This window comes from Grus americana, chromosome 4, assembly GCF_028858705.1.
Source record: "Grus americana isolate bGruAme1 chromosome 4, bGruAme1.mat, whole genome shotgun sequence".
Lineage (NCBI taxonomy): Eukaryota > Metazoa > Chordata > Aves > Gruiformes > Gruidae > Grus > Grus americana.
In genome coordinates this window covers 32,241,942-32,255,087 of record NC_072855.1, presented here as the reverse complement: position 1 = coordinate 32,255,087, position 13,146 = coordinate 32,241,942, and the positions used below count along the sequence as shown (strand labels likewise).

Here is a 13,146-nt window from a genome sequence, read left to right as displayed (position 1 = left end):
TCCCCCATTCTTTTCAGGACAGAGTAGAAAAAACATTTAGAATTGCATTTCAAGAATCTTACATTTCCAGGCACAACTTATCACTGTTATTTCACCTCAAACCCAGGATAGTTATTTTAAAGCTTTAAGCATTGATTGAAAAAAACTCTTTTCTCTCTACTGCAACAATAAGTAAAATGGCAAATTACACAAATGGATATAAACCTTCCACTTAAAACACATCTTTAAAATTGCTTGAAGCCAAATCTATAGTCAGGACTGAGTTTCCCTTCAAAGACTCAACCTTTGCCACATCTCAATTTTTAATAAAGTTTTTAAAGAGGAGTCTATATTTGGTATAACTGCCAAACATTTTCCGGCATGCTGTTTCAAAAGCAAAAACATACAGTGCTCCATAGTCTGGAGACACAACTCAGAATTGTAGTTGTTATAAGACAAAAAAGGCTTTATTTTGAAGTTTAATGTTAAACAAAATTTCAAGAGATAAAGAGAAGAAACTTAAGTTTTAATTACCACTATTTTGTTGAAATAGTATCAGAGATCCTGAGAGATCAAAAATGGCACATCTTACATCTGCCATTGAATCTGTGCTGAACACTCATTCATCATACATCTTTTTTTTCTTTTCTTTTTCTCCACTCGCTCTACCATGTTTCTCATAATTTCTTTCTTTAAATTAAATATGCAGGCAGAACATTGATCAGAAGGAAAGAATACTACAGATCACCAAAAACTGCATCAGGAGACAGAGGAAGAAACTAAGTAGTACCCATTCCATTTTGGAGCAACAGAGACCAAGGGCAGCAGGCTTTGCTGCACATTTTGCTGGCCCTAGCTCTGCAAGGGTAAGAATTGCTACATTTATGGTAGAACACCACCACAAATTAGACTAGGAAAGAAATTTTAAAGCATAAAGTACCATCCTGGCTGCAAAGGAAGGAACACGCTAATAATCATCAATAACCTTGAACAAACAAGGTGGCCTCAATACGTAAAGGCAAAGAAAAACATGAATGCATGGTGCAGTCACAAGAGGATCCTGCCAATCTATCCCAGTTAATTTCACATAAAGTAGAGGCAACTATGTTCAGGACTGAAGATTCTCTCAGGAAAATTATCACATTTAATACTCAAAGCTGTAAAAAAAATACACGGTTGCTTCTATTTATAAGAAAAAAAAAAACCCCACCACACTGGAAAAACTGTCAATTGCTACCTTCAGTCCCTGTCTAAATGAAGAAGACTATGTATGTATAAAAGAATAATCTGTTCTTTAAGGTCATGATGAGGACAAGAAATAACAGGCTCAAAAATGTGGGGATTGAACACATGGAAATTTAGGTTTGATCTCTGGGAAGAAAATTCTTTTAACAATAAGACACAGCAGTAGGTTACCTAAGGAAGTTGTAGAGTCACCACCACTAACGGCTTCTACGGGCACATCAGATAGACATTTGTCAGGAACAATAAAAGCACATCTGAGGAAAAGGTAAGGAACAGCAACAGAGATACCCATCTTGAAATACTTCAAAAATACTCAGGCAAACTAAGACACTACAGAAGCTTATGTTACAGAAGAATAAGATTACTACAACATTGTTATATGTCATCAGCATCTTTTTGAATAGATTTAAGTTCAACAAGATACTTCCACTTAAACAAAGCTGATACATTGGTCTACACAGACAGCTTCCCTGTGTCAGAATTGTCAGTAATGACAAACTTACCTACAGTAAAACAGCTACTCCAATTGCTTATCAGTGGTTTAACTAAGCTTCTGAATCATCCACCTGAGAGCTCAAAAGTAAACTTTACCCTCTATGAGAAATGCTTTCAATATTGCAAAACCAATAGCCTCATTCTACGTGTTTCAGTATTAAAAAAATCTTATTTATCTATATAAATTGTCCATGTAAAGCATTCTATAATAAAAAGCCAAGCGGTATATTTCAAAGTTTAATATTCTCATTCTGATTCCTTTCAATTTTTAATAGTTTTACCTACTTAGAATTTTTATAAGATATATATAAAAAGCATCAAAAGGATTGGAAACATGCTTTACAGAAAATGCATGTATGTTAATACAAATACGTTATCTCAGACACTGTGGAATCACTCAGTTATTATTTTCTCCCATTATGAATATAGTTTCCAAAAGAACAGTTCTTTTTCAGTTACTTGCTGCTATTTCTATAACGAGGAACTTTTTTTTACTTCAAATAAAGGTACTGCTCAGTACCAGAATTAATATCAGAAAAGCAGTCTTCAAATCTAGTTAGCTCTTAAGTGTGAGCCATGGGAGAAACTTACAGTGTTGCTTTTCATCTAATTTCCAAATTACTACATTTTATCTGTGGTCATTTTAAGACAGTCTAATGTTTTCTATTTATCTCTCCAGTGGCAAAGGCTGTCATGGGTGTCCACAATACAGAAAAGTGAACAGCAGGATTAAAGAGAAGCAATAGGAATGTTTGTATGTTTATGTATTCATGCTGCCATTTTAGAAATAGCTTCCATGACACCAGATGACTAATTATCACCTAATTCAAATCCATTCTCTAATGGTGCTTTAAATTTTTACAAATTCAATCAAATTTAAGATGGACCTCAGCACTTCTCAGTAATTTGTCACCAGAGAAAGTTTCCTTAGTTATCATTAAGAATATTTTACTTTACAGGACAACATACTTTAGAAATTTAAGAACTCGCGTATTTTCCACTCCAAATACAGCTGTAACATAGTATTTCACAATCTACACAGAAAGTTATGCCAATGTTCTCTAGTTTCCCCATTCAACTTTCTCTGCTAGCAATAAATCCTTCAAAAATATCTAATACCTTAACTCAGTGCTCTGCTTTCTGCAAAGTCATTATTTCCATCTTCCAGGCTCATACAACTGATCCCAACACAGCTAATCATTCAGGCTTTATGCATACTTTTCTATGTAGCCAATGCTTTAAAAGAAAAAAAATAAAATTAAGTAAATAAATAAATAGAAAACCATTGTCTTCACCAAGGATACGTTCTAGCTTAAGCTCCAATTCCAACATCTCAAGTTCTTCTCATTTTGGAGTATTTAATTTTCAAGTACTTTCCAAGTACTCAAGGTTTTCAATACAGTTGAACCGCAGAATGGTTGGAAGGAACCATAGAGTGGCTGGAAGGAACCTTATAGATCATCTCATCCCAACCCCCCTGCCATGGGCAGGGACACCCTCCACTAGACCACGTTGCCCAAAGCCCCATCCAGCCTGGTCTTGAACACTTCCAGGGATGGGGCATCCAGAACTTCTCTGGGCAACCTGGTCCAGTGCCTCACCACTCTCACAGTAAAGAATTTCTTCCTTATATCTAATCTAAGTCTCCCCTCTTTCAGTTTAAAAACATTAGTCCTTGGCCTGTCACTCCATGCCCTTGTAAGCAGCCCCTCTCCAGCTTTCTTGTAGGCCCCCTTCAGGTACTGGAAGGCTGCTATAAGGTCTCCTTGGGGCGTTCTCTTGTCCAGGCTGAACAACCCCAACTCTCTCAGCCTGTCTTCACAGGAGAGGTGCTCCTCTCTTAGGTGAGCCTAAGAAAAACTTAGGTTCACTTTACACATTTAACCTCCATCATCTTTGCCTTTTACCACTGTGCTTCTGGACAGTACTGTGAACAGGAACCTCCCATAGCACAAGATCCTGTGCTCTTTCAATTCATAAAATTTTCCTCAGAACAGTTTTAAAATGTTATTTCCAGACTACTTCCTGTAAGAAAGTTCAAATTTCATCTTTCATATACAGATGTTTTTCCCCATATATATTGGACAAACTACTACAGCTTTCAACTTGAGGTTAGTAGGGCAAGAAAAGGAGCCAGACTGTACCTGCAATGTATATCATACACACACAAAGTGATATTTATCATATACATACAATGGATAAAACCCTGAATTTATCTTAGTAACCACTAAGTTACACTTTCCTTTAAGCTTACATTTAAAACGAAGCAAGCACTTACAATGTTGTACTAGTAGTACTGTGTAGATACGGTCTGTCTACATAAAACCAGTGTTTTGTCTGTTTGAGCAGTATTTAGTCCATTGCATTAACAGAAAAATATTAAACAGGAATGAAAAATGGAGGTAAAAAGATGCAGAAGACTGAAAGTGTTAGTTAACCAACTAAATCGGTTAAAAAAGAAAAAACTGAATAACAAGCTTTTCAGAGGAGAAATACCAGCTTGAACGGCAGTACCAAATGGCTAAGCAAAAAATATCCATTTCAATCCCGTTATGTACCACCTTTGATTGGGAAACTTTATAGAAAGTAATTGTAGATGTCCATTTTAATTTGCCATTATTTACTTGTTGGGAAAGGATTCCATTTAAAAAGAAATAAAGATTATTTCAGCTATCTTGGTAGCACAGCTGGCACTCCACATGAAAGCATCAACAAAAATTGCAATGCCAGCACATCACAGCAAAAGAGAATCAAGAGTGTCAAACATTAAATGCATTTTATTAAAAAAAAAAAAGTTAAAGTTTCTAAAATAAGTTAATTATAGCTGCAGAAGAGCAACACATTACTGCCTGCTCTTTCCAGAAAGAGGGGAAAAAGAAAATGCCTAGAGTGAAGGTGTTCATTTTTTTACATTGATACCCAACGGATTTATCTCAATGATCAGATTATTCTGTAACATGGTAAGACCACAAAGTCAGATCACTATTTAGATACCTAAACAAGGATATTACACCTTGACCTTTTAGAATCACAAAATATCCTGAAGTGGAAGGGACCCACGAGGATCATGGAGTCCAACTCCTGGCTCCACACAGGGCAACCTAAAAGTTAAACCATATACGTGAGAGTATTGTTCAAATGCTTCTTGAACATCGATAGGCTTGGAGACACAACCACTTCCCTGGGGATCTTGTTCTAGTGCTTGACCACCCTCTCAGTGAAGAACTTTTTCCCGATATGCAATCTGAACTTCCTCTGAGGCAGCTTTAAGCCATTCCCTCGAGTCCTGTCACTGGACACCAGAGGGAAGACATCAGCACCTCCCTCCTTGCCCCCCCTCATTTTACTTCTTTGGCCTGTAAGTCTTAATAACCTACACGCTTCTTTAAAGAAAATCAAAACAAACAAAAAAATTTTTGGCCATCTTTCTTTGTCTGAGTAGATAGTTCAAAGAGATGATACGTTAGCAAAATTGTTCTTTCCCTTCCCTCCACCACCACAAAGCACAAGTCTTCTGGCAACACAACAACAGAAAACATGTAAAAAAACCCCCAAAAATAAAATTCTACAGTTTGGTAAAAAGTTATCTTCTTCTCTAAATGAAATTATAAAGAAACTGTAAAGAGACTCTACTGGTTGGCCTAGCACTAGGTATATGACAACCTAGCCTGAAATCCAGAGCAAGCTAGGAAGAGACAAGTGTAGTCAGCTCTACTAGCATTGAAACCTGAAAATAGCAAATATTTACACTACACATTTTTGCACGTTTCCCTGTTTAAATACAAAAGTTGCTTAAGATAGACTGTTGCTACTGAAATAAAATTAAAACTGCTCCTTCCTCCACCCCTCTCTTACCCAGAAGACATCTTGAAAAGAGTATCAGCACCTACAGCAGCACACGCACGCACCTGCTGCCATCGCTTCAGTGTTATTTATTAACTCTGGGCATTTCTTTTAGTTGGCACCACAAACACGGGGTTTAACGCCATTCTCCTGCTGGGTCGCCACAGGTCAGTGCTCCTCACCCTGCTGAGGCACCCGAGGCCCGCCGCGGCGGCCAGCCGAGCACAGGACGGCAGCCCTTGCCTTTATTTGCTCAAAACCAGGGAGTTAAAGGCCCACGACAACGGATGGCAACCCCTCGGGCCGGGGCATCACGCCGGGGACGGCGTACCCGGTGCTGCGCCCTGCCGCCACGGGCGGCGCGGCGCTGGCTCCCGGCTGCCCTGGAGACGACGCCGCCGGCAGCCGGCCATCTTCCGCGGGGCGGGGTGAGCGGCTGCCCGGCGCCCCACAGGCGCCCCCCTCAGGGCTGGGGAGGGAGAGGAGCCGGCGCAGCAGGAGGAGAGCGGCCCGCGCCCGCGGCGGGAGGAGCGCGAGGGAGACAGGGCGAAGAGCGCCGGGCGGCGGGGGAACGCCGCCGGCGCCCGCGGGCGCTGACGGGGGGGTGGCAGCACGGCAGGGCAGCCCCAGTCCCTCAGCCGGGCGCGATGGCGAAAGAAGCGAACGTTTCTACCTCCTTCTTTTTCTGTCCTCCCCCGAGCTGGCCGCAGAGGAGGAGGAGGAGGAGCAGCAGGAGGAGGAGGCAGCTCCCGGCCGGCAGGCGCAGCAGCAGCCGCCGCGATGCCCCGATACCCAGCGCCATGTTCCCCCCGCCGCCCGGCCGCTGGCCTCCGCCGGCAAGCACCTGAGGCACCGCTGCCCCGCTCCTCCCCGCTGATTGGGCTCAGGCTTCGGCCAATCGCATCGCCTCGGGGCGCGGTGGCTCCTGGGAACTGTAGTTCTTCTCCCGCTCGCCACGCCGCGTGCCCGCTGAGGCGCTTCGACGCCATTTCGGCGGCGGGATCGGAGCGGCGGCGCTGCTCGTCCGAGGGCGGTCGCTGAGGTGGGGCTCGGTGCTGGGCACCTGGCAGGCGTCTACACGCAGGTGATGTGTGATGGAGATTTTCTGTCAGCTGAGGGGCAGTATGTTGTACCAAGGCTGTGGCCCCAGAAGCAGTGGTGGTCCCCTGTGGGGTGGTGGGTGTTTCAGCCACCTAGTGTTGGGGTGAGCAGTTTTACCTGCTGCTCCAAATTCCCTGCCACAGCTACCCGAAGAACAAAGTGCAATTGTGATTCAAGGCTGCATAAAAAAAAAAAAAAGACCTTTTTTTTTACATGTTGGCATGCATACTTTTCAGATTTCGCTATTCGCACAGCAAGCCTTATTTTCAGAAAATAATGTAATACACTAACACAATTAATTTGAATTTAATTCCCAGTGAATTAACTATGCAGCTTTAATTTGATACTCTTGCTCATGGTACAGTCCTCAAATCAGTGACTGTGTATTTTTTTTCCATGAAAGTACATCCTGCGGTGCACGGGCAAGGTAATGTTAAATTAATGAGCATATACTTAATTTCTTCTGTTTTTTCCTAGAATTCCAAGTACTCGCCTTATGCTGCATTAGTTATTTACACACATCTGTGCTGAAGGCTCCGAAGACAGAACTACTGATTTCTTCAGAGATCTTGCTACATAACTCAAGATTTTTATGAATTTTGTTATCAAAACACCATAGTAAAATAGAAAGCTGAGGTACTGAGAGAGTATTTTAAAGTATCTATTTCTTTTGGGCATGGAATTTTTAGATCGTATTTTGATGATAATATCAGATGCTAATTTGATGATACTGCTGACTGCACTGAGCATTTAAAACATTAAATAGGCCACTGTGTTCCCTTCCATTATATTTGCAATGTGCCTTTCAGAAGTTACTTATATCCATAAGAATTGTAGATCATACTCAAATAATGTAACAGACACTTAAGATCAATCTAAGGTCAAGAGAGTTCAGACCATCTGTTATCTATGTCCATCAGATTCTGATTGTCATTGGACAATAATAATCCAAAGTGGTATGCCTGTTTGTCAAATACTTAGAAACGTTGATCCAGCAGCCCTTGACTATAGACTGAGTTCCAACGCGAGGGCTGCCATAAGTCTTCAAAAAAAGGTGATGTCCACATGCTAACTTCTTTTTCAAAGAGAAATCAGATATTGTCACTCCAGATCTCAGCTACCCAAAATTTACACTGTTCCCCATCTGCGAATGGGGAAGGAATGAGTTCAAAAGAAAGACTGAAAACAGGGAAATGGAAGAGATGACAGGATACAGGAAGAGGGTGCATGCATGAGTGAAGTTAATGTAGGAAGATTAGAGGTGAGAAGCTTTAGTTTTTATGTGTTCCAGGGTTTTGGAGGTTCAGTGTCTTCTGCAGCATGTAAACCTAACCTCCCCAGTATGAGCTCGGTAAGAAAGGAATGGAGAAGTCACCATACCTCATCTTTCCTGTCTTTTTTGTGAACTAGGGAGAGAGAGATTCTATTGCAGTTACAGAACCCTTTGTGCTACCGTTAATCTCAATAAACCCACCTAACCTCAGATAAGTGGGTTGGTTTTTTTTCAGATAAGAATATGGCTTTTAATTGAACTGGCCTTTTTATCACCTTGAAAACCCCTATCTGTTTTAAAACATCCACTTACAAATACTCTAATATCCACTTTCTAGTGTGTGGCTAAAAAGGAATAGCAAGAACAACTTACTGGGAAGCAACACAGCCATATGCTTGAGAAGCCTACACTTCCAAGGTAGTCTCTCATATTATTTGTATTAGGAGTCATGATACCATCAGTACGAATGCTTCAACATGACTGTGACAGAGTGTCTGTATTCCCACTATCAGTACCCCTATACTATCCTAACCATTTCCAAGTAATTTCTGTAATTAACCATATAATATTTCTAAGTGACATAGTGAATATCATGTGATACCACGGTGCAGTATTGCAGACCACCCATGGTATCTGCCTCCCCGCTCCATGCCAAAAGTGAGGACAAGGATAGTAAGTGATTAGAAAAAGGGTAGAATAAAAGTAGCCATCGTTATAGTGGGTTACAGAGGTTTCTACCACAGACCTCTGCTCTATAGAGACAAGATATACCTATTGATCAGAACACTCTGGATTAAAAAAGACTTTTCCTTCTCTTCATTTAGGAGCAAAGAATTCAATAGAAACTTTGCACTGGATCAAGAGAGGCGTATCTTAATTAGTGTGCTAAAAAACCCAGCATTTCATTTAAAAAAATCTCAGGCCACTCTTGCTAAATCCAGAAGGCGATTTCATTGGAACCTGGTTTGGAAACCTGTTGATCTCCTCAGCCTAATAAACCACAGACCTTTCATATTTTCACTGTTATGAAAAGGGCATTGAAACTACGGAGAATGTGGAAACCACTGGGAGCTCTTCATTCCCTGAAAAGACTAAGAAATTTCTCTAACTGTCAAAATCCTTACATTTATTTTGAATCAAAAATCTCCATTTCCAGGCACCTGAAGTCCTGACCCCAAGCAAGAAACAGCAACATGAACAGTTTTACTTCTCTTCTGCTCAGATTTCTAACCAGAATTCCGTATAAATTGGAACTTTCATGTGCCTGACTTTTTTTCTAGTTCACTGGATAAAGAAGACTTCATGCAGCTGATGCAATAACTGTCATGTACCATACAACAAGTGACCGAGTGAACATGCAAGTGTAAAGTGTTTTTCTACATATTTTGTATTCTGAGGCTATCTGGAGTCTATGCTGATAGATCTAGCCTCATAGGTACTATATACAGGCATAGCTGCTGTAGCATGACATGTATGAATATGAACCTGGTAAGGAAGGCCTAAAGTGAAAGGAAAACATCCCTTCCCTCTTTCCTCAAGAAATGACAGAGGAAGGAGTATAAGCCTGGAAAAGAAGTGCAGTGCTGGAAAAGGGGAGATTAATGGAAAGGACTACACAAAATCTGATTAGTTTACATTTGTTGTGTTACTGTTCTTGAGAGTTAGTTCTGTTGAGTTAGTTCTGTCAGAAAATTATAAAGAGCGTTTGTATTTGTAATAGTGTGCATATATCTGGCCCAAATAACTATGTAAAAGTGCCTGGGATAAGTGTCCTGACCTTAGAAAACAACATCGTTTGGTACTGAGATGCAAATGCAAGACCCTGGGACAAAAAGGGCGGTACATTTTGGGTAAAAGTCGTCTTAAGGTTTAAGAGACAAAAAAAATGAAAAAAAAGTTTCTTGTGAACTGAAACTTTCCTGCAAAACAAGAGTGTTTAAAAGCCTCCCGTGAGGTGGAAGACTATGCTCTTTCTCAGTATTATATGAAGAGGTGACAATAACCAGCGAGCAGAGCTGTGGGAATTGGCTAGAGTGGTTATCAGAGCAAAAAAAAACATCGTGAGGCTCAGATAGCGGAGATGGGATGAGTGCAGGAGTAGGCAGTGGAGTGAGGGTGCCTAAAACAATAGCAAATGAAAACAGGTCAGGGATAAGGAGTGCAGCGAAGCTTGGCTAGGGAGAGTGAAATGAGGAGCAGCTAACGTGATCACGGCACACCAACAGATCAGGTTCGCTCAAATCAGACCTTGCAATCCAGAAACACTTAAAAAACTTCAAAGAGTGAGAGAAGATTATTGCCTGAAGGGAAAACAGTGACCTAACAGTTCCCTAGAAGGAAAAAAAAAAAGAGTGTTTAAAAGGGTTTTAGTAACACTTCAGGAGTTAGTTATTTGTATCTTGCTTACCTACTTTGTTAGCTTTCTGTTTTCCTGTAATAATATCCTTTGTGTGCTCTTAAATTTTTATTCATAAGTGAGGAAAATCAGCTCTCACAGAACCAGAAAGTTTTATCCAAAGGTTTATAGGTGGAACTCAAGCCAGAATTTTTTTCTTTTTAAGTAACTCCCTTAAATTGAAGCCTGACCTTTGTTACAGCCAATCAAACCCTGACAGAAGAGTTATACAAGTTAGGCAGCCATAGACAACTCTATTTAAAAAAAAAAAAAAAGTTACTGCTCTGGTTGCCAAGTATTGTCTGCTATTTCTTTGAGTCACCATTAGTTTTATATAAGGTATTTTTGTTAGCCTTTTTTTATTTAGTTGGAGAAAATTTCCATAAACTGCCAACATTTTCTGCAGGAGTACAGCATTACATACTCTAAAACTACACACCCATTCAGCAGTGTGGTTTTGGTTTTGATAAAGCCCATCACTAGAACATTTAGTTATGATAGCAGTCTGGCCCAATGAGAGAAATGTCACGAGGTTTATATGCTACAGCTTCATGGAAAAAGGAATTGCATTTGTTAAGTACAATTTAATATTGAACTGACCTGAAATGAAGCAGTTTGGTCATATTACTAAGCTTTGATGAAACATCTTAGCTCTGGGAATGCTTACATGTTTCCTTAAAACTAATGATGCTAAACTATTTTGATGTTTCCTAATTAAAATTTCAAGAATATGAAAAAAAAGTGAATTTCATTGTGATTTGGGATCAAAATAAATACTGTGTCAGAACTTTCTGCAAGAAATTCAGAATTCTGTTCTAACTCCTATGTCTGAAATTTGTAGAGGTAATAGGCTTGGAAAGTGATCCATATTAGTACAATCCTGTTCTATAGGATATAGATGTGGTGCGTAGGTTATGATACAGACAAAGCGTCAAAGGTAGTAGCAAGGACTACTTCCAAAAGAAAAGATTACAAACTTCTGGACAAACACAGTTTCTTAAGGACAATCTTTTACTACTTTTATATGGCCATTTAACAGTCACAGGTCAGAAGTTGCAAACTTTAATGTTGAAAGATGGATTTACTCTTACAATCAAATGGAATGATATCTTCTCTTCTGGCCATCAGCCCTCAGAGAGTTCTTTTTCATTCATGCCCCATGGATCTCTCTCTAACCAATGAGCCACATCACATCCAAGTCAGGTCTGAAGCGGAAGGGGGGGGTGTGCCAAGTTGTATTTTTACTTTCTCATATTGAAGATGAAGTGTGCAAAACAAAACATAAGAGTTGCTGGGAGATGATGCTTCCCAGCAAGTTGCCATTAATCAATTGCTGTCATTAATAGGACTATTACCTCTCATACATGTGCTTTTCAAGATACTGAAGCTCCTGGGTTTTGACATCACACAGATCCTAATGCATGCCATTATTAAAAATCTGCTTATGGCATATGGTTGCAGTAGTGTAGCAGTTGCTGATATCTGTTCTGGACTTTGTTTACTCTGAGTAAAGATCATAAAGCTACCTAGCTACCTGTCAGCGATCCAAGCTTACCAGTTTATGAAGTGAACTATTACCTTTCTCTTTTTTTTTTGGTTGTTGGGTTTGTTTTGTTTTTTTTCGGTGGGTTTTTTTCCTAAACAAAAGAAAGGCAACAGTGGGCCAGGCTGGTAATACTGAAAATGCCTTCTTAAACTGAAACCACACTAACTATGATTTTTTCATAATCTTTTCTTCCTGGAGAAGGCACTGATCCTTTCCTCAGAAATACAGCTATGGTACTTGCAACAAAGCATGCTGTGTTCGCTGTTACACATATATTTTATTAGTGTGCTTTATACCCTTTATATAAAAGATAAGTGCAATGAAACCAGATTGACTACAAAACCTCATACCGTCTTCACTTCAGTATTTTTCATTACATTTAATTTTAGTAAACTTCATATTTATGTATACAATTCAAGTGATGTAAATTTTTCTATCATTGTCCTATTTCACTGACTTTAACCAAGATTCCAAGAAATACACAAAAAATTACTAGATGGAATTGAACAACAAAATAATTTACATCTACACCAACACACTGTACATTTGAATTTCTTTTGATTTACAAACTTTTCTTTTGCTTTGATCATAAATTAATTTCATATTACTATGATGAATGCATTGCATGTTATCTTGGATAAACAGACTCACATACCAAATAGAATAATCCATATATTCAGGAAAACTGAAACAACAATCTAAGCATAAATGAGAATTTTCTTAGTATATTATCTTTAAAGATACATACGTAGATGTATATAAGTCTAGATAGGCAATGGGGGTTCTTATATTTGCGAGCAGGACCAAAGCTCAGACTGCATTACTGATTTGTCTAATTTTGCACCCAAATTGATAAAACACAAGTAGCTATGGCTAGGGATCCTGACCCTTGTTAACAACTCTCAGGCTGTGACAATACAGCAGTAGGATAGGGAGATGAGGGTATAAGCAACAAGGATGACGTTTAGACTTCCTGAGATTGTTCAAACTGTGAGGCACTAAGAAACACGGTGCAAGTATCTCTTGGGACTCCAAAAGAAAGTTTTTATAAAGAAATGGGGGAGGCTGGAAAATGTGGCAGACAGATAAATAACTCATTGTGCTGGTAAATCAGTACATGCAATGAAAATTTATAAGCAGATAGAGCATTCATCTATCAAAAGAGTATCAATGCAGTGTGCCTCTCTTTCTCTGTGCATATGTGTACTTAAAGACTAAATTAGGAAAAGAATTTATTATTTGAATAAATGTATAATCAGATCTTGGTCT

At 39.6% G+C, this 13,146-nt stretch overlaps 1 protein-coding gene across 2 annotated transcripts in view; it reads right to left on the bottom strand.

Moving 5' to 3' along the window:
- Positions 1-6,412, bottom strand: part of TUSC3 (tumor suppressor candidate 3) — a 129,722-nt gene extending 123,310 nt beyond the window's left edge. For both annotated transcript variants that reach the window (XM_054825394.1, XM_054825395.1), the window contains exon 1: positions 6,236-6,412. In XM_054825394.1, the coding sequence (XP_054681369.1) occupies positions 6,236-6,364 (129 nt within the window). In that variant the 5' untranslated portion in view covers positions 6,365-6,412. The remainder of the gene's footprint in view (positions 1-6,235) is intronic.
- Positions 6,413-13,146: the final 6,734 nt, after the last annotated feature.